This window comes from Chrysemys picta, chromosome 14 (assembly GCF_011386835.1).
Source record: "Chrysemys picta bellii isolate R12L10 chromosome 14, ASM1138683v2, whole genome shotgun sequence".
Classification (NCBI taxonomy): domain Eukaryota; kingdom Metazoa; phylum Chordata; order Testudines; family Emydidae; genus Chrysemys; species Chrysemys picta.
The window spans coordinates 1,457,892-1,481,808 of record NC_088804.1 but is presented as its reverse complement, the minus strand read 5'-3'; the positions used below and the strand labels follow the sequence as shown (position 1 = coordinate 1,481,808).

The following is a 23,917-nucleotide window of genomic DNA, read 5'->3' as shown; positions in this document are numbered from 1 at the left end:
ATATTAGGGAAAAAAATTTCACTAGGAGGGTGGTGAAGCACTGGAATGGGTTACCTAGGAAGGTGGTGGAATCTCCTTCCTTAGAGGTTTTTAAGGTCCGGCTTGACAAAGCCCTGGCTGGGATGATTTAGTTGGGAATTGGTCCTGCTTTGAGCAGGGGGTTGGACTAGATGACCTCCTGAGGTCCCTTCCAACCCTGATATTCTATGAATCTATTTAATGACAGTGGGAGAAACAATCAATTCTGAACTTCTGACCAGACTAGCCTGGCCACAAGATGGGGACAAAACATGGTCTAGTGGCTAAAGCACAGTCCTGAATCAGGAGATATGGACTCCATCATCAGCTCTACAACACAGTTCCTCTCCAGAGGGCCCTTTGTTATGCTACTGCATAGGAGATTTAGTTTAAGATGTATTTACTGAGGTAGAACCCTGTAACCGGACCATGACAGGACCTGACAAGCATTTGGTTCAAGTCAGGTGGGAACACAACCTGACCCTCTTAGGGTCTGGTTTCTTCCTCCTGTCCCTGGGATCGAAAGCGTGCCAACGAGTCACAGTGCCTTTTGCTCCATGGCATGCATGCAGTGCAATGGGGGCAGCAGCTGGAAGGAATGGGACACATGCAGCTGCTGCTGCGCCGATGATGCTGACTCAGGTTTGTGAGGGAAAGACTGGAAAATTACATGACCCTTTCTGGCTTGGATCAAGCTTAAAAATTAGGCCTGAGCAGACCTCTATACTGAAGAGCATAAGAGGAAATTTGGGCAAACATCTCATTTCCTGCATTTACTGGGAAGCAATTTTGTATACATCACTTGGATGCCCCTAGACCTTTTGCTCCATTTCACTTCTCACTGAAATGGTAGCCAGCAACTGGATGGCCAGGAGGAAGGCAGATATTTACTGTATTTTCACCCTTCAGGCAAGCTGAATTTTCTCCTGAGAAACCATTTAAACTGAAACATGAAAACTCGAATTCTCACTCATAAGGCAACTGTGTTTTGGCTCCTAACCACCTAAATTGATACAAATGTCCCCTGCCCATTTCAAGTTTCTGTGGCTGTGTAGATCCCTACAGCAGTTGGATTAAGAGTATTAACTAAGGTTTTTATCTTCCACCTCAAGTTTTTCACCTGAGCATCTTTAGGTGCATTTACAGAGGCACCAAAGCACTGACATCACGGAGCAATTGGAGAACATACACCAAAAGAACCAACGAAAATAAAAAGCTTGTATTATATATCCAACAGGAAGTTCAAAATCATGAAAGGAGGCCACATACTATACTACCTTGAGGGAACACACAAGATTTCCAATAACCTGTTCTTGGCTGGAAGTTAATTATCCTGATTGCAGCTTCTAAGGAGGTAGGCAACTCAAAAAATAAAAATACCCTGCCTGGCAGGCACAATAAGCCATATTAAATACAAAGTCTCTCTGGATAAGCTAACTCACTTCAAATTTCCTTGGATTTTGTCAAAGATGATACTAAAAATACTACCCATTACCACCCAGTCTGGCAAGGATCAGATATAAAAGCCCACTGCCCTATGGGCTGCAAATCCCATTCATAACACACCGCAATGGGGACACAGAGAAATGCTTTAAATTACTGAACAGCAGCTCCTCCAAAAGATCAGGGTGTGGCACTAATACCAGAGTCCTCTTTACTCCTTGGCCTCAGACAGCATCAACCTGACATTGGGTCACAAAGATATTAGAGCAGTGGATTTCAACCTGCAGACAGACCCCTTTGGAAATCTTAGACAGTCTGCAGACCCCCAGGGATCCTTGGACCACAGATTAAAAACCACTGTAGTAGAGGAATTCCCATGCCCTTCCTCCTCTCCTCCCCTGCAATGACACGGCATATGTAAGGCATTAAGAAGGCTTCAGGCCAGTTATCTATATAAAATTCCAGGATTGTTACTCTGAAGTCTAGAATATCTGTTGAATTGGCGTGAAGTGATGGAAACAGCTATGAGCATGGCTGAAAGCTCTTTTTATTCAGAATATCACCAGGTTCTATCACCACTGGGATAGGGTCTGTTATCCAATTTTAAGTTCTCAGCCATTTTCAGCTTTATGAATTACACACGTGCAACAGCGAGGCATGTATCTACGCTACGCCAAGAGTCCTAGACCACTGTAATATCAGCGGTAACCTAGCCAATTACCACCCTTACTCTACAACTAATTTGCATACAACCATTTAATTGGCTGTATGAGGGAGACTACATAGATGGTGGATTACTTGGCTCAACTGCTCTGTGGGGCTTGAAAGCATCTCTCTCTCACCAACTGAAGTTGGTCCAATAAAAGATATTACCTCACCCACCTTGTCTCTCTACAGTTCTTCAAAGACACCCAGCATCCACAATAACCCCAAACACACCCAGCCTCTCACCTCAGCACAGCCCCTCATTCATCATCTGCACAAATCCACACATCTCCCAGTACAACACAATCCACATATAAATCAACGCAACTCTCCCAGCTCACCACACAGATTCGCCGACCCTCACTCATTTACATGAAGCCACAGCTCATCACCAGGTTGGATCGTCATTAGGTTCATGGTCTGTTACCATCCAATTTTTAAGTTCTCAGCCTGTTTTGGCTTTTTTTACACGACTTAACGAATTACACCCATGCAACAGCACAGGTTTTCAACTACTAGTTTTCATATTAAAAGGATCATAAACTAGTTTTCTAAATCAAGATGTTTCATTTTTTCATCACTCCAACTCCAACATACTCACAAGTAAAGATTAAATAAGTTGTTTGGGTCAGACTGTATCAAATCATCATACAGACAAGATATTCTTCCTTATGTCTCTGTGTGCAGGATGCGAACTCTGGCTGTTAGCAAGTGGAAGAAGCCAAATTCAACACTTATTGGATGAGATGGAGCAGAAGAGATGTCTTGAATTACCACACTGCTGTCTGTTTAGGTCTGGTTTCCCTCTAGCTTTTCACTTGTTGTGATATTCAACAGTCCACATGCCCTCCTTAGAAGATGGTACTTCCAAGTTTTAAGATGATCCATATGTTCCTGTTACACGTAGTGTTACCATTCGTCCGGATTTACCCGGACATGTCCTCCTTTTCGTGCTAAAAATAGCGTCCGGGGGGAATTTGTAAATAACTCAAAATGTCCGGGATTTCCCCCCTCCCCCGGCAGAGCAGAGCTGGAAGGGCTGCAGGAAAGTCCCGGGCTGGACTCCGGAGCAGCTTCCTCCTCCCACCCAGGGCCAGGGAGGTTCTGGAGGGGGCAGTCAAGAAACGGGGGGGGGGCTTTTGGGGGGGGAGTGGAAAAAGTTTTGGGCAGTCAGGGTACAGGTAGGGGGTAGGGTCCTGGGGGGCAGTTGGGGGGAGTCTTAGGAGGGGGCAGTTAGGGGACAAGGAACAGGGAGTCTTAGGTAGGGGGTGGGGTTCTGGAGGGCAGTTAGGAGCAGGGGTCCCAGGAGGGGGCAGTCAGGGGACAAGGAGCAGGGGGGTAAGGGGCTGGGAGTTCTGGGGGGGAGCTGTCAGGGGGTAGAAGTGGGGAGAGGGATCGCAGCAGTCAGGGGACAGGGAGCAGAGGGGTTTAGATGGGTTGGGAGTTCTGGGGGGGGCTGTCAGGGGGTGGGGAGTGGTTGGATGGGGCGTGGGAGTCCCAGGGGTCTGTCTGGGGGTGGGGGTGTGGATAAGGGTTGGGGCAGTCAGGGGACAAGAGGCAAGGAGGCTTAGATAGGGAGTGGAGTCCTGGGGGGCAGTTAGGGGCAGGGGTCCCAGGAGGGGGCAGTCAGGGGACAAGGAACGGGGGGAGGGTTGGGGGTTCTGGGGGGGGCGGGAAGTGGGAGGGGCAGGGGCGGGGCTAGGGCGGGGCTCCTCCCGTCCTCTTTTTTGCTTGTTGAAATATGGTAACCCTAGTTACACGTCATAATCGGAATCAAATTCACTTTGCTCACTCTGGATTGCAAAGGTCACAATTCACTCTGTATGGTTGTTTTCAAGAGCAAAGCTGTAGGGCAGTGGCTTAAAGCTGCTGAAAGGACACCGGGAACCTCCCATTTATGATGAGTCACATGTGCTCATGAAGGAGCAGGTTTGTTGTCTTCCCTTTAGCAGTTGAGCTCTATTATAAACTTATCAGAGCACTGAGAATGAAGTCAGTTCTCCCACACGTTAACGTACAGGCCTTTAACTACTAGGAAGGCATTGTCAAAAGCACAGATAAAACCAGAACCATAATTATATTTTCTTCATTTATTCAGGTGGCATGATTTATAATAGCAATGACTTCTGAGCCAGGCATTTCCTGGCAGTTAAATTATAAGGATATTGTCAATTTGAAATCTAGGCATTTTTAAAAACCTGAATTAAAAGCAGCAGTGGGTACTATATCTGCTCCTGAGTCCCTTTTGCCTGTTTGTGATTATTGCTTTCTCTCTCTATTTTTAAAGCTCTGCTCTACATGGTGGTGTCTGAAAGATCTGCACAAAGGGGACACCGTGAAACTTTGTGCAGCAGCAATTTCTGTAAGTCATCTGAAAAAAGTTAATATTTCAGTTATAGTATTCTATTACACAAAACAAGGGCAGTTAATAATCAGTTCTTTTGAAAAAGTTTACACTGGTATGTCTGTGAAATTCTTCAATTCCTCTACCCACAGGTCATTATAATAGGACTGTCAACACTCTCCAATCGTCCTTCGCTAATGAAAGCAATGGTTTAATCTGCCCAGTGACTTTAAAGCATGCTGACCAGGCTGGGCAAGAGATACGCTGTTTCCATTGAAGTTTGTTTGCCTGCACTCCACAGTGGTGAGACTTCCCAGCAGCACTTCAGAAGGGGCTACACTGCTTTAAAGTTTCACTGTTACTTAAAATGCTGTTTTGGGAGCTGTTCCAAGGGCCCCAATTTAGATTTTTAACCAAGTGCAAAACTTTAAAGCAGCCCAGCCAACTGCCATGGCAGAAGGAAAGAGAGTGAGGGAATGATTTGGTGAGAGTTGGTGAACAAGAAAAAGCATTCCTAAAACTCTCCACCACCCCACCCCTGACTAGCCCTTGTGTCCATCTGCTCTTCAGCAGCACTTTATAGTCCCTTGGTTCTGTTCAACTTTTATTCTATGTCATAGCTAAATTAGGAGCTGATTAACTCACAATTAGCTTCATCAGAATTTGAGAGCAGAATGACTGCTAAGCCCATAATTGTTGCTGGAAGGGATGACATGCTCATGGGGTTAATAAGAGAAGAGGGGACCAAAGAAAAGTTAGGCCAGAAAAGGTGAGGAGAGTAAGAGAAATCATGTGTCAACAACAGCTCCTGTTCTGACTGTACTGACTCCACAGAGTGACGCTGTACGGGTCACATACTCATCCATTTGGCCACAGACCCTTTCCAGGACATAGCTAGCTGTTAAGAGGGCATATACACATGTCTCTCGAGATCTACAACCTCCACTCTAATGAAGAAACTTTTAGATATCTTCCCCACTCTAGCTGTGCCTGTATTCCTTTCTGCCCCCGGGAGCTTTGTTTGTGGCTCTGAAGCATAAGGGGGGCACTGCAAGTAACCCCTCTCTTTCATGACATTGCCTCTACAGCAGGGGTGGGAAAACTTAGGCCTGAGGGCCACATCTGGGTATGGAAATTGTATGGCAGGTCATAAATGCTCACAAAATTGGGGTTGGGTTGTGGGAGGGAGCGAGGGCTCTGGCTGGGGGTGCGAGCTCCGGGGTGGGGCCAGAAATGAGGCAGAGGGGTTTGGGGTGTAGGAGGGTGCTCTGGGCTGGGATTGAAGGGTTCGGAGTGCAGGAGGGGGTTCAGGGCTGGGGCAGGGGATTGGGGCGTGGCTGGATGGGCAGGGGTGCAGGCTCCGTGCGGCGCTTACCTCAAGCGGCTCCCAGAAGCAGCAGCAGCATGTCCCCCTCCAGCTCCTATGCAGAGGTGTGGCCAGGCGGCTCCGCTTCACGCTGCCCCGTCCGCAGGCACCACCCCTGCAGCTGTGGGGGCAGCATGCAGAGCGGAGTCCCCGGCTGCCTCTACTTGTTGGAGCTGGAGGGGGGACATGCCGCTGCTTCTGGGAGCTGCGCGGAGCAGCCCCTGACCCTGCTCCCGGGCTGGAGCGCCGGAGCGGGGCAAGCCCCAGACCCTGCTCCCCAGCGGGAGCTTGAGGGCTGGATTAAAATGGCTGGCGGGCCAGATGTGGCCCACGGGACATAGTTTGCCCATGCCTGCTTTACAGAGTAGCTAGCAGTTCACTCCATGAGGAGGTGGGGTCTGTAGCCCTGTTAAACAGTGACAGAGGTACTGCCCTCCCAAAACCAGCATCTGTCCTTGATGTAGCACTGATGACAGTAATCTGAGAAGGTGGAACCAAAACTCCATAGCCCTGTGGATTTCAGGTAAGGGTACACTGCTGCCACATGCCAGTAAAGCTTCTATCCTCCTGGTTGGATGAACTTACAAAATTAGAAAATAAATAAATAAAATAGAATTCTGCCAAGCTTAACAACAGGTAATCATCCACAGAGTATACTCAGACACTTTTGGAGAGGTACAGATGGTGACTGACACTGAAATGTCAAACCCACTTATCAGAAATTTGGGGTGAGGCCCAATTGCCACAAAGAAGAAGTGGTATATGATATATGGGTAGATTATCTGTATCTGCAAATGCAAGACCTTCCTGGCTGATGCAATGGCCACAGAGACCAGGTCTTCAATGAGAGATCGTGCAGAACACAAGAACGCTTGGGCTCAAGAGGCCCTTCCATAAATTTGATTAGTAACAGCGTGAAGCACTAGGATCCGACAATGCCCACACAGGAAAGCAAAAATTTATAAGACCTTTAAAAACTGTTTCGGAGGCTGGACAAATGTCATGGTTCCTTTTGCAAGGAAATGGTTGGCAGAAACAGTGACCTAAGTCATAGCCAGGGACAGCCTTAACACCAGATTAGAATCCAAGAATGAACAGAACTAGACTAGAACCAGGATCCAGACCTTGCTAACTTGAAGCCATCCCTTTAAACCACATCTGTCTGGTAGCATGACACCTCCTAGTGGAAGATTTTCAAGACGAACTGGACTGTCTTTATCTCCTCAAATAAGGAGGAGACAAGACATCCTTCCTGTGGCAGGGTCACTCCCCTTATGCAAGAGCCCGTCAGCTGGGTGTGTCTGCACCTCCATCCCTCTGCATTGCATTGCTTACGGTGACCCCTGCTGGCAGTTAAACTTCTCAGGTGGGTTTTCAGTGACTCAGCCCTCCGGCTAAGTCACACACAGTCCATATGTGCACAAACAAAACAGACCCCTTCCAGGGTAGTTCAACAGGGCTTGCCACAGTGCCCTCAATAAAGTCTCTGTCCGTAGCCCTATCTCTGGGCTCAGTCCTCAACCAGTCCAGCAGGGCTTATCGCACCACCCTGATTCAAACAGTCTTTCAGCCCCTTCTGGGCTCTCTCTCAAACTGTCCCTGCTCTGGTTTGGAGCAGTGCCCCCAGGGCTTCCTCCCTGGAGCCTTCGCCTATTGCCCCAGATGAGTCACTCATTACAGTTCAATCCCCTTCCGGGGTGGTATCAAGAGTCCCACAAATGCTGACCTCCCTCTCAGGGTCTTCAGCTCCTTCCATGGGCCACATGATTTTAAAGAACTACAGTATCAGGAGTTCAAATATGCAGTTGGAATTTTTAAAGTGGAGTTAAAGAAACGCAACATTGCAATTGGATTTTTAAAGCAAAATTATTCAACTGCTGCTGGATACTAAGTCAAGATTCATGCTACCAGGATGTATAGCTACCACCAGCTAGACTGCATCCATTAGAATCCTCACAGCAACATAAGAAATTGGAGTAAGAGCAGTTGTTCTACAGAGCACACAACATGGAATTGAAGTGACATAAGCCTCTCCTTACCGCCTGCTGGCAGTTCAGTCCAACGTTTCCCTTCTCCCCACGTACAACTTTCATCAGGCAATGCAAAGTACGCCCTTTCCGATGCAGCCCTGAGCAGTGGTGTTCAATCTCCCCTCGACAGCTCAGAATGATTTCCGGGCTCAGCGAGAAGTCTTCCATTAGCATGCGCCGGTAATCCAACATTTCACCCTGACACTCACTGCTCACCTGCCGACCTAGGCCAAGTGAAGGCAGATATGATTTAGTGTTAATGCTTAGTGGGGTCTTTCTGTGGTGCGAGGAAGCGTATTGTAATTGAACATTTCACACACTGAAGGAGTGGAGACAATATTGGCATTCTGTAAACTACTGAGGCAATATAGATAATTACTAAACATCACCCGATAAACTAGTGAACAAACACTAACAGTCACTGTTCATACTTCAAATCAATAGTAATATGACTGCTGGGACCAGGAAGTTTTTTAAATAGAATATTCTATTATATTCTGAAAAAACTTACAGGGACATTCCAGTTTGAGCCTGTACTGTTCAAGAGCAGCTTTTGTACCATAACCAGAAGCCCTTAATGGATTTCTAGCCTTGAACTACAAGGTTATCATCTATTCTTAGCACATTCAAGCGATCAGTTTCACTGCAGAGATGGAAGCCACTTTCAGTAAATTAAGGGCCTTTTACGTAACTGGAAAAGATTATTCTGGCCAGATGATGAGTTAACAGTGCCATTTAGGGGGAGAAAGGTTTCATGGGAGACAGCAGAGTCTCGTACTCAGAGGGCCATGAAGTTCAGGCACATTACAGAAATGACATGCTGGATTTCTAGCAAGTGGACAATAGTTATACAGAAATTCAGCTATGAAAAGTTTAAGATATGCTAATTAGAAACCTTCCTGGAATTCCCTTATGCAGTTTGACTCCAAAAACTGAAACTGGAAATCTCTCAACTCCAACTTTTGCTAATTCCCAAGACATGCTTAAACTATATGGCTGGGTATGTGAAGCAATGTTCCTTCTGAGCTAGAATGTGTGCACCCCTGGGCTAGGTATTGCATAACGTTCCATCAGCAAAGAGGAAATTAAACACACCACAGCAACTGCCTGCAGGGTTGAGGAATTCAGGGAAGCAATCAGTCCATACCTGTCCTATAAAGAAAATGCTACAGTAGGTACTAAGTAATACTTTTTTACACAATCCAAATGTAATTACTCATCCCAGGCCATAAATGCAAAGACTTTGAGCAAGGCTGCTACGGCACTTTGGCCCTCACTGCACCAGAGGCGTTACAGCATGCAGTCCTACTACAGGAGCCACAAAACAGAACACTACTGCAGAGTGGTACAAACGTCTCCAAGACATAAGTTAAGAATGTGTAACATTGTGTGCCATTTGTACACAGTTTTATAGCAGCTTTGCCAAGTTTATATAACATGGTCCTGCTTTTTGAGACCCTCTGATAGGCCCATATGTTCTGCAATGCCTGTGGGACAGTTCTGGGTTCCAGCGCAGCCTCAGCATTCATTATCTTTGCTTTCTACATTTAAAGAAGAACATTAATTAGCATTGTGTATCATTAGGATGCAGTATGCTCTGCTGATATACACATACATACGTGTGTACAGTAAGAAAATTAATTTAATTAAAAAACTTAGCTGAGGAAGAAGGACTACCTACAAAGACAGAAGAGTAAGTGAATAGCTTTGGCTTTCATGTTGTGAGCTGATCATAAATTAAGGTAGAGGTTTATATCATATACTAAGTAACGTATATTTCATGTTTATTATATAACAGAGGAAAACCACTTAGATTAGCTGTAGAGGGAAGGATTTAGTACAGCTGCTTCAGGTTTCAGTTCCACAGTAACAATTTAAGTAGACTTAGCCATCTTATTGTCAAGGATTTTAAAGTATATAATAGGAATCACTTGAACATACTTTGGAAACTATCCTCCATTTGATAATCTTCACACTGAGATCACTGACATGATGCAAGAATTAAAATAAGCAATGGTCTTCCACAAACATATTAAGAGTCACAGGCCAGATTTTATTTCAAACCTTAACTACAAAACAATCCACCAAATCTCTAACAGCTTAGGCATATGCAAGTCTTATATCAAGTACTGTTGCATGAGGGGAAACCCCACTGATGGAAGTATCAGTAGGCAGTTCCATTTTAATTTGACGAGCTGGAGCTTGAAAATAGCAGATTCTGCTTAATGAGCAACCTCTTGGGATCCAGCAATAGAAGTTGCCATTATCTGAAAATTGCCAATAAGTGGAAGGCAGGTTTATGGGTCTATAGCCAGGGAAGGAAGCACTGAGTCAGGTTTTCCCTGGCTGCAGCCAGGCAAACCTGCCTGTGGCCAGGGCCTTTCTTCCAAAAAAGGTTCTTAGTAAGCAACATGCCTGTCGCCACCATCTGAATCCCATTAACATTATAGTCAATGGGATGGGATCGACCCTTGGCAAAATGTTCCTAGTAGGCAAAAGCTGTTAATTTTGGGATTGCTATTAAGTGGAATCTATTGTAGTTAAGTTTCCAAATAAGCAAGCAAATCACGTTACCCAACTCTAACCCCTCTCACCTCTGTGCACTGCAGACTCTAGACACATCAGCAGGTAGGAAAGCCTGGCTTCCCGGGACCGGGGAAGGTTCTCCACGTTACAGCGGTACTTCTTCAGGTCACTTTTACAGGATTTTGCCAATGAATAACTGACTTTATAGTCCTGAGCAATCAGCTTTTGACGGGTTGTCAGTGCATCACGACACTGAGGAAGATAAGCGTTAGAACAGCTGAGCTGTCAATCAATACAAATATATACTGTCATGGGGCCTAATGGTCAGCCCACTCTAACATAGCATGGCCCTTTAAGGGGTTGAAAGGTCCAACATAAGGACCTAAGGGGGATGTGGAGAGAGGAAGTAGTCCCAGGAATGAATGGTGTTTAGAGATAGAATGACAGGATTTCCTCTAAAGGCCTGGGGCCAGGAGCCATGCGAGACTCCCCTCTCCTCCACCCAATTGGGGACAAGCTGCCTCCTCTCTCTCAGCAGACAGACACCCAGAGACACCAGCAGGGAAAGGCTGAAGCCTGATTAAGGAACAACAGCCAGCTTAAGGCAGAGACTGGCAAAGGCCTCAGAGCTGGTGAAAACACACCTCAGCTCCAGAGAAGAGAACTAAGGGCTCCTGCTTAGGAAGGACAAGAAAATCTGACTAACAGAACCCAGCTCTAGAGAGGGAAGCTGGGGATTCCTGCTTAAGGAAGCCATGAAAGGAGGAACCCAGAAGGTTTCCAAAGACCGAGACTCAAGAAAGAAGAGTCTCCTGCTTATATTTATGGCTCTAGTTAATAAATGAGACCTTTGGAAAAGGGGTGCTCTTTGATTAAAAAGAGTCTGTCTGCATTTGGTTATAAGCCAGGTGAAGAGAAGTGAGGCAGGTCTCCATTGCAGCACCACAGCTGACCAAAAGGGAGCACACAGGGGCAAGCTCCAGGCCATCACAGTCTGTTCCCACTCAATAAACACACCAGGTACTCTTAGAACCAGTACCCTGGGCTGCGAGAGTGCAGGCTGTCAGCTCTGAAGCTTGTAAAAGTTCACTGCTGCTTTGGATATTTGCACATGCCGGGAGGGTATGAAAATGCTTCTCTATTTCTCATACTTAGGAAAAAATGGCAGCCACTTGGAGTCTAAAATTCTCGTGAGAAATGACACTTAGCTGGAGCCATTCTTAAAAGCAGGGGCTACTCCTACAGTTTTGATTTCGACTCATTTTAACTGAACTGTTAGACAGTTAAAACATCTGAAGAAAATGCAATGGTACATTGCCTCCAAGTATCTCATCACAGGCTCATTCACTCCAGCAAGCCCCAAAGCAGGTCTGTCCAGATACCTCTCATCTCCATCCCTTCAGACAACAGATACTTAAATTCTCTTTAACCCCAATCATTATGATGCTGTTTTGGGAGTTGAAGGGGTTCCTCTCTCTCAAACATGTATGCCACTAAAGCGATAAGAAAGAACCTCTAGTATGGATGATAAAGATCCTTTCTCCTCCCTTCGCCCACAACCCACATTCACCCCTCATGACGCTCCTTTTCTACACTATTCTGGATTGAGCGTCCCAAGGATGTTACTCGATGGCAGCATACTGCACAGTATCCAGACTGAATTACTCCTGTATTGCTTGCATTTATGTTCATGTGCCATTAAACAAAGTGAAAATATAGGTACAGACAGAAAAGGTTTTGGACTCCAATCTGGCACATCTGTGAGATTAAGTCAATTTGTTACAATTCTAAATTTCTCTATAGAGTTTAATAGGAAAACCGCAGTTACCACAGACAATGCATCTGTGATGTTACACTCTATATGATTTTATGGAAATATGCTGATGAGTGTGAATATAATGTAACTGGAATATGTTTCATGCAAAAGATCTCTTGTAAGGTATCTTTACAAAGCTTATAATCTACTGAGTGTCGTCATCCTATTTGTATAAATGTATCACTCTTGTATCTGAAACTAGAAATATGAAATATAACTCTGAGAGCCTATTGTAGTTATGCAAGGTGTGGGCCATTAATGCTGGTTTGGAATCTTGATGGCTCCCATTAACCAGGACAATTGACTGCAGACGGCTGAGTTTTACTTGTAAGTCTTCCTGTATACCTATGTGCTGGCAAGTGGGTAATGAAGTCTTACAGTGACATGTGATCGTGTCACCTGAACTGGAATCCTTCTTTAACCTGGTGCTTTTCATTTTCCACTTAGGGGGCTGGGGGGGGGGGGGGGGGGGCGACCCAGAGAGACAAAAGATTCCCATCTTGTGCCAAAGATATGTAAGTGGGTGGAACAGAACAAAGGTGACTGGCCATCATGAGAAATACCCTAGCTACCACCTGAGCTGAAACAAGGGTTGTACCAGGGGAAAGGATTGTGCCCAGACTAGGAAGGCATTCAGTCTGTGAAAGAGACTTATTGGAACATCTCCGAGGGTGAGATTTTATCTGTATTCAGTTTTATTACTGTACTAGGCTTAGACTTGCGTCTTAATCTTATTTTGCTTGGTAATACACTTTGTTTTGTCTGTCACCACTTGGAACCACTTAAATCCTACTTTCTGTATTTAATAAAATCACTTTTTACTTATTAATTAACCCAGAGTATGTATTAATACCTGGGGGGGGGGGGGGGGGCAAACAGCTGTGCATATCTCTCTATCAGTGTAATAGAGGGTGAATAATTTACGAGTTTACCCTGTATAAGCTTTATACAAGGTAAAATGGATTTATTTGGGGTTTGGACCCCATTGGGAGTTGGGCATCTGAGTCTTAAAGACAGGAACACTTCTTAATCTGCTTTCAATTAAGCCTACAGCTGTTAGGGGACGTGGTTCAGACCTGCGTCTGGGTCTGCAGCAGGCTAGCGGGTCTGGCTCAAACCAGGCAGGGCACTGAAGTCTTAAACTGAGAGGGCAGGGAAAGCAGGGGCAGAAGTAGTCTTGCACATCAGTTGGCAGTTCCCAAGGGGGTTTCTGTGATCCAACCCGTCACAGCATCATTTCCACAAATTTGTTAAAAACAGCCCTTGATGAGTAACCTGGTGACAAAGCGATAGGTTTAATATGCAATGCCTATATCGAGAGATACATCAAAACAATCTGTTTTAGTCTACACATGAAAGCAACACCATTTATCTAGGACTTCAGGGATAAACAGCAACACCACCATTCAATGTTTAAAATAGGAATAGTCACCCAAAGAACAGGAGAGAAATCTTTACTAGTCCAGATCCCTGCATTTCCTGGCCTTTGCTTTCCCTGGCTTGGTAGATGGACTACAGTTGTATATCCTTAGTGCTTTATCTATCAAACGTAGCACTCCCAAAGCTTAACAAAAGTAACCAATCCATACCATCAGCATATACCTGGAAGCATGAATGTCCCAATTTAAAGGCATCTGTTTGAAGTTATTCATGGACCCATATCTGTCTGGCCAGCTTAATAATAGTGGGTTACTGTAAATGTAGTAATACTGGGGATAGGGATGAATAAGACAGAGGGTCAGTTAGCTGAATGGATGATCAATGACTGCTGGGTAAAGGATTTTCCCAGCTGAAATAGATACTTACCTTTTCACTCATAGATTCTTCAAACTTGTGGTTAAAAAGGCACTTGTAAACCCGGCCTTCCCCAGCCTGAGTCTGTGAAACAGAACAGCAGCACTGGTCATTTAGGATAGTTTACAGCTTACCCTCTTGCTAACCAAAATTCAATAGAATTGTGCTATTGTACCAAAGGCCTACTTTTAAACTAATAAAGTCGTGTTCATGTGCATTATGGGACTAACTCTCTAACATTTGTTAAACATAGCACAGAACTGAAGGTTTTTTTTTGTAAAGGAAAATATTTCAGCTGAGTTTCCTTACTCTGGCCCCTGCCATCTTTTTGCTGAGAAAATACCTTTTCTATTAATGCAAGAGAACCTGAACAAAGCAATAGGTCTGCTTTCCTGCTGCATCACTCAATGCCACTGCTCCATTAGCAGAGCCTATGTTTCAGCTGCCGTTAATTCAACATTATGACAAGAATGGTAGTAGAGCAGAGATTCTCCTCTCCTGTCCACTCTAAAACCACCCAGTGAGATCAAAATGTACTTTTCATAAGACCTCATAGGAGTTCCTGGTGCCAAAGGTGCTTAACTAAAAGCTTAGAATAGCAAGAAAATCTGCTACTCAAACCACAGAGATAAAAATAAAAACTGAGAACTTGTTACCAGCCAGCCACTCAAAGGACTGACCAAAATGAGATGCTTAACAGAGGTCATATGCTATTGGCAGTGGAACAGAGTAGTAACCAAAGGCTGCCTAATACAGTTGATCTCTTGCACAGGTTTCACCACAGAAGATGGACGTATGAAGGCTGACTAACAGGTAGTTCCCAGAATCACTTCGGCTGTCATGGGATCTTGCTCTGGTTCCTCTCTGGCTCTTTTCATGCATTAATTTGTGGGATAAGACCAGGTTAATACTTCCAACTACTCACATTTTCACAGAAGCGTTCCCGGTCATCACGGCATGCGAAGTACAGGTGTCGGTCCAAGTGGAAGTCATCTGAGGAGAGTTCAGCCACACGAAGAATTGCTTTCTTACACTCATCAGAAACCTGAATTCTGGGATCACTCTCCTCTGCCTCCTTTACCAGCCCTTTCTCCAGGCAGGCCACCACCTCTCCTTGTGAGTGAGCATCCTACATAACAAAAAGATTGCATCAAGACCTTTACCAAGAGGATTTGTGATCCATTATTTACAAGAACAGAAGACAAGAACAAATATTTCCTAACATACGGGAATGCGGAAAATACCTGATTACCAATTTAATTTATCCAATATGTTAAAATCCATATTCTGCACCCCAAGCAGCCCGTATTGCTGACTTACACATGCCACATACTAGGCTTAGCAAGTGGCTAAGAATGCCCACCCTTTATACATACCTACGACCAGAATTAAGTGACACTCAATTTATATACAGACTTGAAAGTTATGCAGACATGCATTTTGTTCCAGTACATGGACATTCATACAGTTGGTAGGAGCAACAATTTACAAAGCCTGGAAATAGTTGGCTCCCAAATTCAGATTGAGAGGAGAGAGAAGTACCCCACCATCAGGCTGGAAGCCAGGAGTGGCCAAACAAAATTAAACTGCAACACGATCTGCTTTGTATTCACTGTCCCCCTCCTCTCTTTGTAATACAACAGCCTTGCACGGCATGATCCATATACCGTATCATAACAGACTGCCATCGTGCTGATGGTTCACAGCAGTGTAGCCTCCTTCAATGCTTCTGGGTTTGCTTTAATGTGATTTAATGAGATTATCACCATTTAGGTACACTGCTTAGAGCAGTTTACCAAAATGGTCAAGTTATCATCAATCTGACAGCCTTCTTATCACCATGGCAACAGCAAGTAGCAATGTCACATTAAAGGAACATATTTGGGGAGGGAAGGAATTAGAAAGCTGCTGTCAATGTAGCCTTCACTCTGGTCACTGATAACACTGGTCTACAATTTTTGAGAAGTCGTCTGCTTCAGAGATAAAATGTGCTATTTATTATGTATTTTGATGTGCTGAATTCAAATATGACAATAAAAACAACTGATTGGCTACTGTTTCTAAGATATTTAAGTTTTTACATTTTATGTCTATGTATATTGTGTAGATAGTAGAGTTTTAATCATAAATTGTAAACCTAGGTCTTTTCATGTGTTTATGGTTGCTTTACATGATATTTCACCTGTCCTGTTTATGTAACACTTTAAAAATCAGCAAAAGGGTTATATAAATAAAATTTATTATGAAACAAAAGGCAAAAAACTATTATGTACATAGTTTAGTCCTATTCAGTGTCTACTCGGTGCTTCTTGGCTTGTCTCTTGTATTCATTAAATGGAGCATCTCTTGTCACTGTCCAGCAATAGTCTGCAAGCATCGATGGGCTCCATTTGCCCTGATAGCGTTTCTCCATTGTTGCAATGTCCTGGTGAAATTGCTCGCCGTGCTCATCGCTCACTGCTCCGCAGTTCGGTGGAAAAAAATCTAGATGAGAGTGCAAAAAAATGTATCTTTAGTGACATGTTGCAACCAAGGCTTTTGTATGCCTTGAGGAGGTTTTCCACCAACAACCTGTAGTTGTCTGCCTTGTTGTTTCCGAGAAACTTTATTGCCACTAACTGGAAGGCTTTCCATGCTGTCTTTTCCTTGCCACGCAGTGCATGGTCAAATGCATCATCTCGAAGAAGTTCACGAATCTGAGGACCAACAAAGACACCTTCCTTTATCTTAGCTTCACTTAACCTTGGAAATTTTCCACGGAGGTACTTGAAAGCTGCTTGTGTTTTGCCAATAGCCTTGACAAAGTTCTTCATCAGACCCAGCTTGATGTGTAAGGGTGGTAACAAAATCTTCCTTGATTCAATAAGTGGTGGTTTCTGAACACTTTTCCTTCCAGGCTCCAATGACTGTCGGAGTGGCCAATCTTTCTTGATGTAGTGGGAATCTCTTGCACGACTATCCCATTTGCAGAGAAAACAGCAGTACTTTGTGTATCCAGTCTGCAGACCAAGCAAGAGAGCAACAACCTTAAAAAGCGCCACAAAGCTGCCACTGATGTTGGTCATAGTTTATGCACCTCAAAAGTTGTTTCATGTTGTCATAGGTTTCCTTCATATGGACTGCATGACCAACTGGAATTGATGGTAAAACATTGCCATTATGCAGTAAAACAGCTTTAAGACTCGTCTTCGATAAATCAACGAACAGTCTCCACTCATCTGGATCGTGAACGATGTTGAGGGCTGCCATCACACCATCGATGTTGCAGGCTACAAGATCACCTTCCATGAAGAAGAATGGGACAAGATCCTTTTGACGGTCACGGAACATGGAAACCCTAACATCACCTGCCAGGAGATTCCACTGCTGTAGTCTGGAGCCCAACAGCTCAGCCTTACTCTTGGGTAGTTCCAAATCCCTGACAAGGTCATTCAATTCACCTTGTGTTATGAGGTGTCGTTCAGAGGAGGAGGATGGGAGAAAATGTGGGTCCTGTGACATTGATGGTTCAGGACCAGAAGTTTCATCCTCCTCCTCTTCCTCGTCTGACTCAAGTGAGAATGATTCTGGTGCATCAGGAACCGGCAGTCCTTCTCTGTGGGATACTGGGCGTATAGCTGATGGAATGTTTGGATAATGCACAGTCCACTTTTTCTTCTTTGACACACCTTTCCAAGCTGGAGGCACCATGCAGAAGTAACAATTGCTGGTATGATCTGTTGGCTCTCTCCAAATCATTGGCACTGCAAAAGGCATAGATTTCCTTTTCCTGATCAACCACTGGTGAAGATTTGTTGCACAACTGTTGCAGCATATGTGTGGGGCCCACCTCTTGTCCTGATCTCCAATTTTGCAGCCAAAATAAAGGTGATAGGCTTTCTTAACCATAGTGGTTATACTGCGCTTTTGTGATGCAAAAGTCACTTCACCACAAACATAGCAGAAGTTATCTGCACTGTTCACACAAGTACGAGGCATCTCTGCTCACTTTGGCTAAACAGAAATGTGTCCCTTTGCAAAATCAAACACTGACAAATAAGAGAGCACGACACTGTATGATTTCTAGAGCTGATATAGGGCAATTTGTTCAGCAGAGTGATGTAAGCTCCGTTATGATTTCATCATCCATGACTTCTAGGAATAACATGATGCAATTCATATCACGTACGACGCAATACCAGCTTCAGATTGCATCATTCATTGTTTTGCCTAAAAAGCAAGTACTGTCCAAACCCAGTCATAGATTTATTCATAGATCCAGTCAAAGATGTATTTTAGTCATTTCTGGTTTAAACTGAGATCCCTTCCCTTTATAACTCACTTATCCTCCGCCATTCCCAAGTCAAGGGTCGTATATACTGACCCAACAGCATATCTTGAAAACTAGAGCCAATCAACAATTTTAAGCATCATTTTCATTCTCAGTGACCCAGAATTAGTAAAGTTTGACTACATTTATTTCAGAAGCATTTTGGCTGTAGAGCAGTGTAATTAGTGATGTTAAGCACTCACAAAGGAGCATTTAGCAATCTAGGATTCTCAGTGCTAATTCCACCAATGAAAAAAAGTCAAAGCATCCAGCACTGCACTGTCTCATAAGATAAGCAACTCCAGGCTAACATCCACTGCCAAGTGGGCTCAACAGTAACTATGGATCAAGAGGATCGTGAGTAACAATAGCAAGCAACCTGAGGAAGCTCACTGGTGTCCAAAGGATGGCACAAGATGAGTCACTTCTGCCCAGCATCCCTGAAGTAAGCAGTAGTATGTTTATCAGTCAGTTTTTCACAGCCACACAGCTGCGCATGCTTAGAAAATTAAAACAAAAAGGTACCCAAGGAGCCTTCAGAAAGTCTGAGCCTTTAAAATCCATCTCTGGTGGAGCTCTGACCAAGACAGCTGGCTGAGAAGAGTTCTATGAGCAGTGGACTTTCAACTATCAGCCCCTTTCCTTCAATGTATGCTGCTTTGGTGTGATAACCACCTGCTCTAAAGGAAATTGTCCAGTAGTGCCCTATCTGACCGCTTGGATAAATCAATGTGTTCGTGTGTACTGTACTAACAGGTATTCACAGTGAGCCCTTATTGCCTTCAGTCCCTCTCTATAGGTCAAGCAAGTGTTACCATAACAGCCATGAGCAGACAGCAGCAGGGGTTGGAACAAAACAGGAATCTTTCAAACAGCAACATTACTATTTAAAGCCACATAATTCTTTCAATAATCGTTCCCTCCTGTTCCAACATTTCTCCCGGCTCAGGAAACCTCTGATACCTGTCTTGTTGGTACTGGCACACTAGGAACACAAGCAGCATTCAAAAGCCACGAGTTACTTAAATCACCACCAATCCCAGAACTATCAACCTTTTTTTTTTAAATGGCCAAAAGTATATTAGGTAAAAAATTGGCATCATGCCAGAATATTACCCCACACTACTTATTTATCCATAATCATGTTAGACACAAACCTTCTCCCTCAAATCCCCATGATGATGCACATATAGCCATTGCAATCAAGTCATTTAATATTACAAACTTCATAAAATGTGGCTTAAACACATCTGACAACTCCCTGCTCCAGCCTGCCTTCCAAGCTGCAAGCTCTGCTTCAAAGATTCTCTCATTCATCCGCAGGCTTTCAACCTGGGCACCCTCCTAGTTGGGGCATGAGACAATGAAAACTTTTCCTACCTAGGAAGGGTATGGTTTCTAGCCCTAAGGCAGAAGAACTGTAGAGCACTTTATTCAAGTTTTCCTCATACCATGGGATTTTCATTAATTAAAACTTCATATAAAGACTTCAGTGCACATTAGGTACATGAACGAGATGGAAGCTATTTTATTTGTATGTACACAACCTACTAAAAGAGTTAACTAAAATAATAAAATACAGTAACTCCTCGCTTAACGTTGTAGTTATGTTCCTGAAAAATGCGACTTTAAGCAAAATGATGTTAAGCAAATCCAGTTTCCCCATAAGAATTAATGTAAATGGTTAGGTTCCAGGGAAATTTTTTTCACCAGACAAAAAACGATATATTATATAGATATTCACACAGTATAAGTTTTAAACAACCAATTTAATATTGTTCACAGCTATGATGATTGTGAAGCTTGGTTGAGGTGGTGAAGTTAGAGGGTGGAAGAGGGTGGGATATTTCCCAGGGAATGCCTTGCTGATAAATGATGAACTAGCACTCGGCTGAGCCCTCAGGGGTTAATACATTGTTGTTAATGTAGCCTCTCACACAAGGCAGAGTGAACACGAGGAAGGGGAGACAGCATAGCGGACAGAGACAGACACACACCTTGTGTGTGGGAAAGCGAGAGAGAGAAAGATGCACACTGCCCCTTTAAGGAAGCTGACCCACTCTTAAGTGCATTGTCTTTTTAAGTGGATCAGTAAGTTGAGACAGCAGCTGCTGCCCCAAGCTCTCTATGTCTCTCTCCATCCCTGTCCCCTCCCTGCTTTATATGGAGAAGGGGTAAGCGGGGTGCAGGGACAGGGGGGAGGGAGACACCCTGACATTATACCCCTCCCCCCGCACAGGAAGCAGGAGTCTCTGGGAGCATTTCCAAGGCAGAGGGCCTGGGCAGCACATGGCAGTGGGGGGAGGGACAGCTGAACTGCCAGCAAATGATAGCCTGCTGGGTGGCTGCAGCACAGGGAACTTAGGGGAGCAGGGAGCTGATGGGGGGCTGCTGGTCCACCCTGGTTACAAGCCCCCACCAGCTAGCTGCAATAGGCTGCTCTTCCTGCAAGCAATGGACAAAGCAGGCAGCTTCCAAACGATGTTAGAAGGGAGAATTGCACAACTTTAAACAAGCATGTTCCCTAATTGATCAGCAACGAAACAACGTTAACCGGGACGACTTTAAGTGAGGAGTTACTGTAATATCATGAATACATCTATGTAATAAAATAATATCACGAATACATGATCACATACTAGTTCACAAATGTTCTAAAACCTTGGATAAATACATCTTTACCTCGATATAACGCCGTCCTCGGGAGCCAAAAAATCTTACTGCGTTATAGGTGAAACCACGTAATATCGAACTTGCTTTGATCCACAAGAATGCGCAGCCCCGCCCCGCGGAGCACTGCTTTACCGCGTTATAGCCAAATTCGTGTTATATCGGGTCACGTTATATCAGGGTAGAGGTGTGTATATATCTTTCATACTCCGCATTACTCTGTATTCCAGTCATTTAAAATACATATTAAACTGCTTTTAAATTTACCATATATCCAGTACAAAAGAACAGTGGAAGTTTGCAGACAGACATATGCCATTTAAGTTTGTAACTAAATTAGCAAAATAGTTAACTGTGTCACCTACTCATAAGTGCATAAGACTGAGCTGCTATTTGAGGAAAAAATATAGACCAAGCTTTTTAAAAACTGGTTCTAAAGATATGCTCCTCTGAATTGCACATTCAGGCACTGAAAGAAGCCTGATTTTCTTAAGTGCCAAGCTCCCTGCTGCTCTGACTTCACATGAAAATCAATAGGAGCTGCAAGAAGCTTGGAACTTTTGAAAATCAAACTACTTCTTTCAGTGTCTAAATATGCAATTCAGGAGCTTAACTTTAGCTACCAATTTCTTTAAAATGCTGACTATAGAATATGGTTGCTGACTAAGTCATTAAATCCATACCAGAGAGAAGAGTATCTTAATTTATATAGAAATCCAAGTTAACTGCTTCAATCTGACAGTGAAAATAGCTTAATATACCAGAAAGAAAAGACTACAAGATTTTCTAATGCTGAATACTATACATTGTGACCAAAGCCCTAAGGTAAGTGGGGAAATGGGATCCTGGGAGGAAGCACAAGCAGGAGAGTGCAAGAGGGGAGGACTCCTGTTTCATGCTGAGAAAGAGGGACGATGGATGAGTTATCTTAAGTGCCTATACACAAATACAAGAAGCCTGGGAAACAAGCAGGGAGAACTGGAAGTCCTGGCACAGTCAGGGAACTATGATGCGATTGGAATAACAGAGACTTGGTGGGATAACTCACATGACTGGAGTACTGTCATGGATGGATATAAACTGTTCAGGAGGGACAGGCAGGGCAGAACAGGTGGGGGAGCTGCGTTGTATGTAAGAAAGGAGTATGACTGCTCGAGCTCCAGTATGAAACTGCAGAAAAACCTGAGTCTCTCTGGATAAATTTGAGACATGTGAGCAACAAGGGTGATGTCGTGGTCGGAGTCTGCTATAGACCACCAGACCAGGGGTATGAGGTGGACGAGGCTTTCTTCTGGCAACTAGCAGAAGTTGCTAGATCGCAGGCCCTGGTTCTCATGGGAGACTTTAATCACCCTGATATCTGCTGGGAGAGCAATACGGCGGTGCACAGACAATCCAGGAAGTTTTTGGAAAGTGTAGGGGACAATTTCCTGGTGCAAGTGCTGGAGGAACCAACTAGGGGCAGAGCTTTTCTTGACCTGCTGCTCACAAACAGGGAAGAATTAGTAGGGGAAGCAAAAGTGGATGGGAACCTGGGTGGCAGTGACCATGAGATGGTCGAGTTCAGGATCCTGACACAAGGAAGAAAGGAGAGCAGCAGCTGGACTTCAGAAAAGCAGACTGACTCCCTCAGGGAACAGATGGGCAGGATCCCCTGGGAGAGTAACATGAAGGGCAAAGGGGTCCAGGAGAGCTGGCTGTGTTTTAAAGAATCCTTATTGCGGTTGCAGGAACAAACCATCCCGATGTGTAGAAACAATAGTAAATATGGCAGGCGACCAGCTTGGCTAAACAGTGAAATCCTTGCTGATCTTAAACACAAAAAAGAAGCTTACAAGAAGTGGAAGATTGGACAAATGACCAGGGAGGAGTATAAAAATATTACTCAGGCGTGCAGGAGTGAAATCAGGAAGGCCAAATCACACTTGGAGCTGCAGCTAGCAAGAGATGTTAAGAGTAACAAGAAGGGTTTCTTCAGGTATGTTAGCAACAAGAAGAAAGTCAAGGAAAATGTGGGCCCCTTACTGAATGAGGGAGGCAACCTAGTGACAGAGGATATGGAAAAAATAATGTATTCAATGATTTTTTTTGCCTGTCTTCACGAACAAGGTCAGCTCCCAGACTGCTGCACTGGGCAGCACAGTATGGGGAGAAGGTGACCAGCCCTCTGTGGAGAAAGAAGTGGTTTGGGACTATTTAGAAAAACTGGACGTGCACAAGCCCATGGGGCCGGATGCGCTGCATCCGAGGGTGCTAAAGGAGTTGGCGGATGAGATTGCAGAGCCATTGGCCATTATCTTTGAAAACTCATGGCGATCGGGGGAGGTCCCGGATGACTGGAAAAAGGCTAATGTAGTGCCCACCTTTAAAAAAGGGAAGGAGGAGGATCCGGGGAACTACAGGCCAGTCAGCCTCACCTCAGTCCCTGAAAAAATCATGGAGCAGGTCCTTAAGGAATCAATTATAAAACACGTAGAGGAGAGGAAAGTGATCAGGAACAGTCAGCATGGATTCACGAAGGGGAAGTCGTGCCTGACTAACCTAATTGCCTTCTATGATGAGATAACTGGCTCTGTGGATGAGGGGAAAGCAGTGGATGTGTTATTCCTTGACTTTAGCAAAGCTTTTGATACGGTCTCCCACAGTATTCTTGCCGCCAAGTTAAAGAAGTATGGGCTGGATGAATGGACTGTAAGGTGGATAGAAAGCTGGCTAGATCGTCGGGCTCAACGGGTAGTGATCAATGGCTCCATGTCTAGTTGGCAGCCGGTTTCAAGTCGATTGCCCCAAGGGTCAGTCCTGGGGCCGGTTTTGTTTAATATCTTTATTAATGATCTGGAGGATGGTGTGGACTGCACTCTCAGCAAGTTTGCAGATGACACTAAACTGGGAGGCG

At 44.5% G+C, this 23,917-nt stretch overlaps 1 protein-coding gene across 3 annotated transcripts in view; it reads right to left on the bottom strand.

Annotated features, from left to right (window-relative positions):
* Positions 1–23,917, bottom strand: part of GLG1 (golgi glycoprotein 1) — a 169,329-nt gene that overhangs the window by 38,285 nt on the left and 107,127 nt on the right. For all 3 annotated transcript variants that reach the window (XM_042856480.2, XM_005279468.5, XM_042856481.2), the window contains 4 exons: positions 14,968–15,171; positions 14,055–14,126; positions 10,501–10,684; positions 7,916–8,130 (listed from right to left, as the gene is read on the bottom strand). In XM_042856480.2, the coding sequence (XP_042712414.1) occupies positions 7,916–8,130; positions 10,501–10,684; positions 14,055–14,126; positions 14,968–15,171 (675 nt within the window). The remainder of the gene's footprint in view (positions 1–7,915; positions 8,131–10,500; positions 10,685–14,054; positions 14,127–14,967; positions 15,172–23,917) is intronic.